At 43.3% G+C, this 1,772-nt stretch overlaps 1 protein-coding gene across 2 annotated transcripts in view; it reads right to left on the bottom strand.

Moving 5' to 3' along the window:
- LOC116698829 (adhesion G protein-coupled receptor E1) overlaps positions 1 to 1,772 on the bottom strand; it is a 14,059-nt gene that overhangs the window by 5,476 nt on the left and 6,811 nt on the right. For both annotated transcript variants that reach the window (XM_032531037.1, XM_032531028.1), the window contains exons 6-11: positions 1,489 to 1,532; positions 1,128 to 1,238; positions 877 to 1,030; positions 607 to 726; positions 325 to 524; positions 33 to 200 (exon numbers count right to left, since the gene is read on the bottom strand). In XM_032531037.1, the coding sequence (XP_032386928.1) occupies positions 33 to 200; positions 325 to 524; positions 607 to 726; positions 877 to 1,030; positions 1,128 to 1,238; positions 1,489 to 1,532 (797 nt within the window). The remainder of the gene's footprint in view (positions 1 to 32; positions 201 to 324; positions 525 to 606; positions 727 to 876; positions 1,031 to 1,127; positions 1,239 to 1,488; positions 1,533 to 1,772) is intronic.

Genomic DNA, 1,772 nt, shown 5'->3' with positions numbered 1-1,772 from the left:
TGTTTGTGTGTGTGTGTGTGTCAGCTTCCTACCTTTATGGGGTAGAGTGCCATGAGTACAGCAAAGCTGCTCAGATGTTCACATGTACACACAGTGTGTGTGGCATTGGAGTGCTGTTGATAACAACCACCTGTGGACCAGGCCCCACTCTCAGTCCAGAATGTGCAGACGTAATTCAAGTTAGCTGACTCTTCAACATCCTATAGACATAAGAAAACCACTGTGTTAAAAGTAGGCTTTGTGTTTCATTTACATCTTCATATTCCAGTACATCAAATAGTTGTTGAACTATAATGACTAATACACTAGGACAGGTGGGACTACCTGTAAATGTCTGAGGGTGATGTTGACGGAGCGGCTCAGGTTCTGAGTGGATGGGTTGGAGACCACAACAGACACAACTCTAGAGAAGATCTGAAAGGAGGGGTTCACACCATCTTTTTTATGTCCTGTGAGCGCGTCAAAGGACTGGTTAACAGATATCTTAAGGTTCTTGTAGCTCAACAACGCAGCCAGAGCAAAACCTGTAAAGACATTGAGAAATATGATTGTATTCATTGACAAGATTGTGACTTATTTGTCAGAAGAGATAAGAAAAATGTTTACCAGGGTACGATCCCGTCCCTGCTGCTGTTGTCCAGTCAGTGTCAAGTGTAGCATTCTCGTTGGTCAGATGGATTGGCCCAGTGGGTGGAGTCTTTCCCCTCTGCACTGCAATATCCAGATCTATCAAGCAGATTTTGAATGGCATAGTTCACATTAGCTTTCCCACCATCATTTATTAATCTTAAATGTTCGTCCATGGAAAAAACTTGTGAGCTTGTAATTTTTCAAATACAGTATGCAAAGCATGGCTGAGCTTATGTACACTGTTACCTGTCTCAGAGGTCCCTATTTGTCTGCGGTTGTTTTTGAGCTGTGGGCCAATGAGCAAAATAGCGTTCTCCATCGTACTGAGCAATCCACTCACATCTTCACTGCTGTCCAGTTGACCGGGGGACAGGAAGGCGTCGGTCGCTGTGAAAAGGTTCTGTCCAAGTTGCAAGACAACGGAGGGGGCATCGATGAATACTTTGTGTCTTTGTGTGTGTACAAATGTGTCTAAGTTTTGCATCTGCTGTTCTGACCTCCAGTAGTGCATCTCCATCTGTGTTGACTTCACCAGCGGCACTTGGTTTTGACAGAGCAAAACAGCTGTTTCTCATCATGGACAAAATGTCTGCCAGGCCTCCGAGCAACTGAGACACAGAGAGAATAATACGACTATTTAGTTTGCCCTCTACTTAAGTTCATGTATACGAAACCCTACAGGGCCGCAGGGTGGACTAAGTAAGTAGAGGAAATTGGTTAAAATGTTTTTAGCAGGACCAATAGTGCTGGATTTTAACTGCACTCTGAGCTGCAGGGACAAGTGGGAAAATAAACCCTCTCAAACGTAATGCATTGTTTCAGCATGCTAATCATTTTGCATCTAAATGTGTAGTTTACCGGTGCAATCACGTTGTATCCATTGAAGCTGTCACAGTCGAGCGCTAGATGAAACAGAGCAAAACATCAGATTATCATCTCGCAGGCTGAGTTTACTTCAATACAATGTGGCTTGAAAGCCGAGGAGTGTTATGAAATCTAAAAAACAAAGCAGCAGCACAGAACAAAATCCCATCCCCCTAATCCTGTGAGACACATACCACATGTTATCTGGAATCTAATGAGTCAAAACAGAAAGTATGCAAAGGTACTACAATGATTTATGCGTGGTATAGTTTGTCCCA

This window comes from Etheostoma spectabile, chromosome 2 (genome assembly GCF_008692095.1).
Source record: "Etheostoma spectabile isolate EspeVRDwgs_2016 chromosome 2, UIUC_Espe_1.0, whole genome shotgun sequence".
Taxonomy (NCBI): Eukaryota; Metazoa; Chordata; class Actinopteri; order Perciformes; family Percidae; genus Etheostoma; species Etheostoma spectabile.
This window is presented reverse-complemented; position numbering and strand designations above follow the sequence as displayed.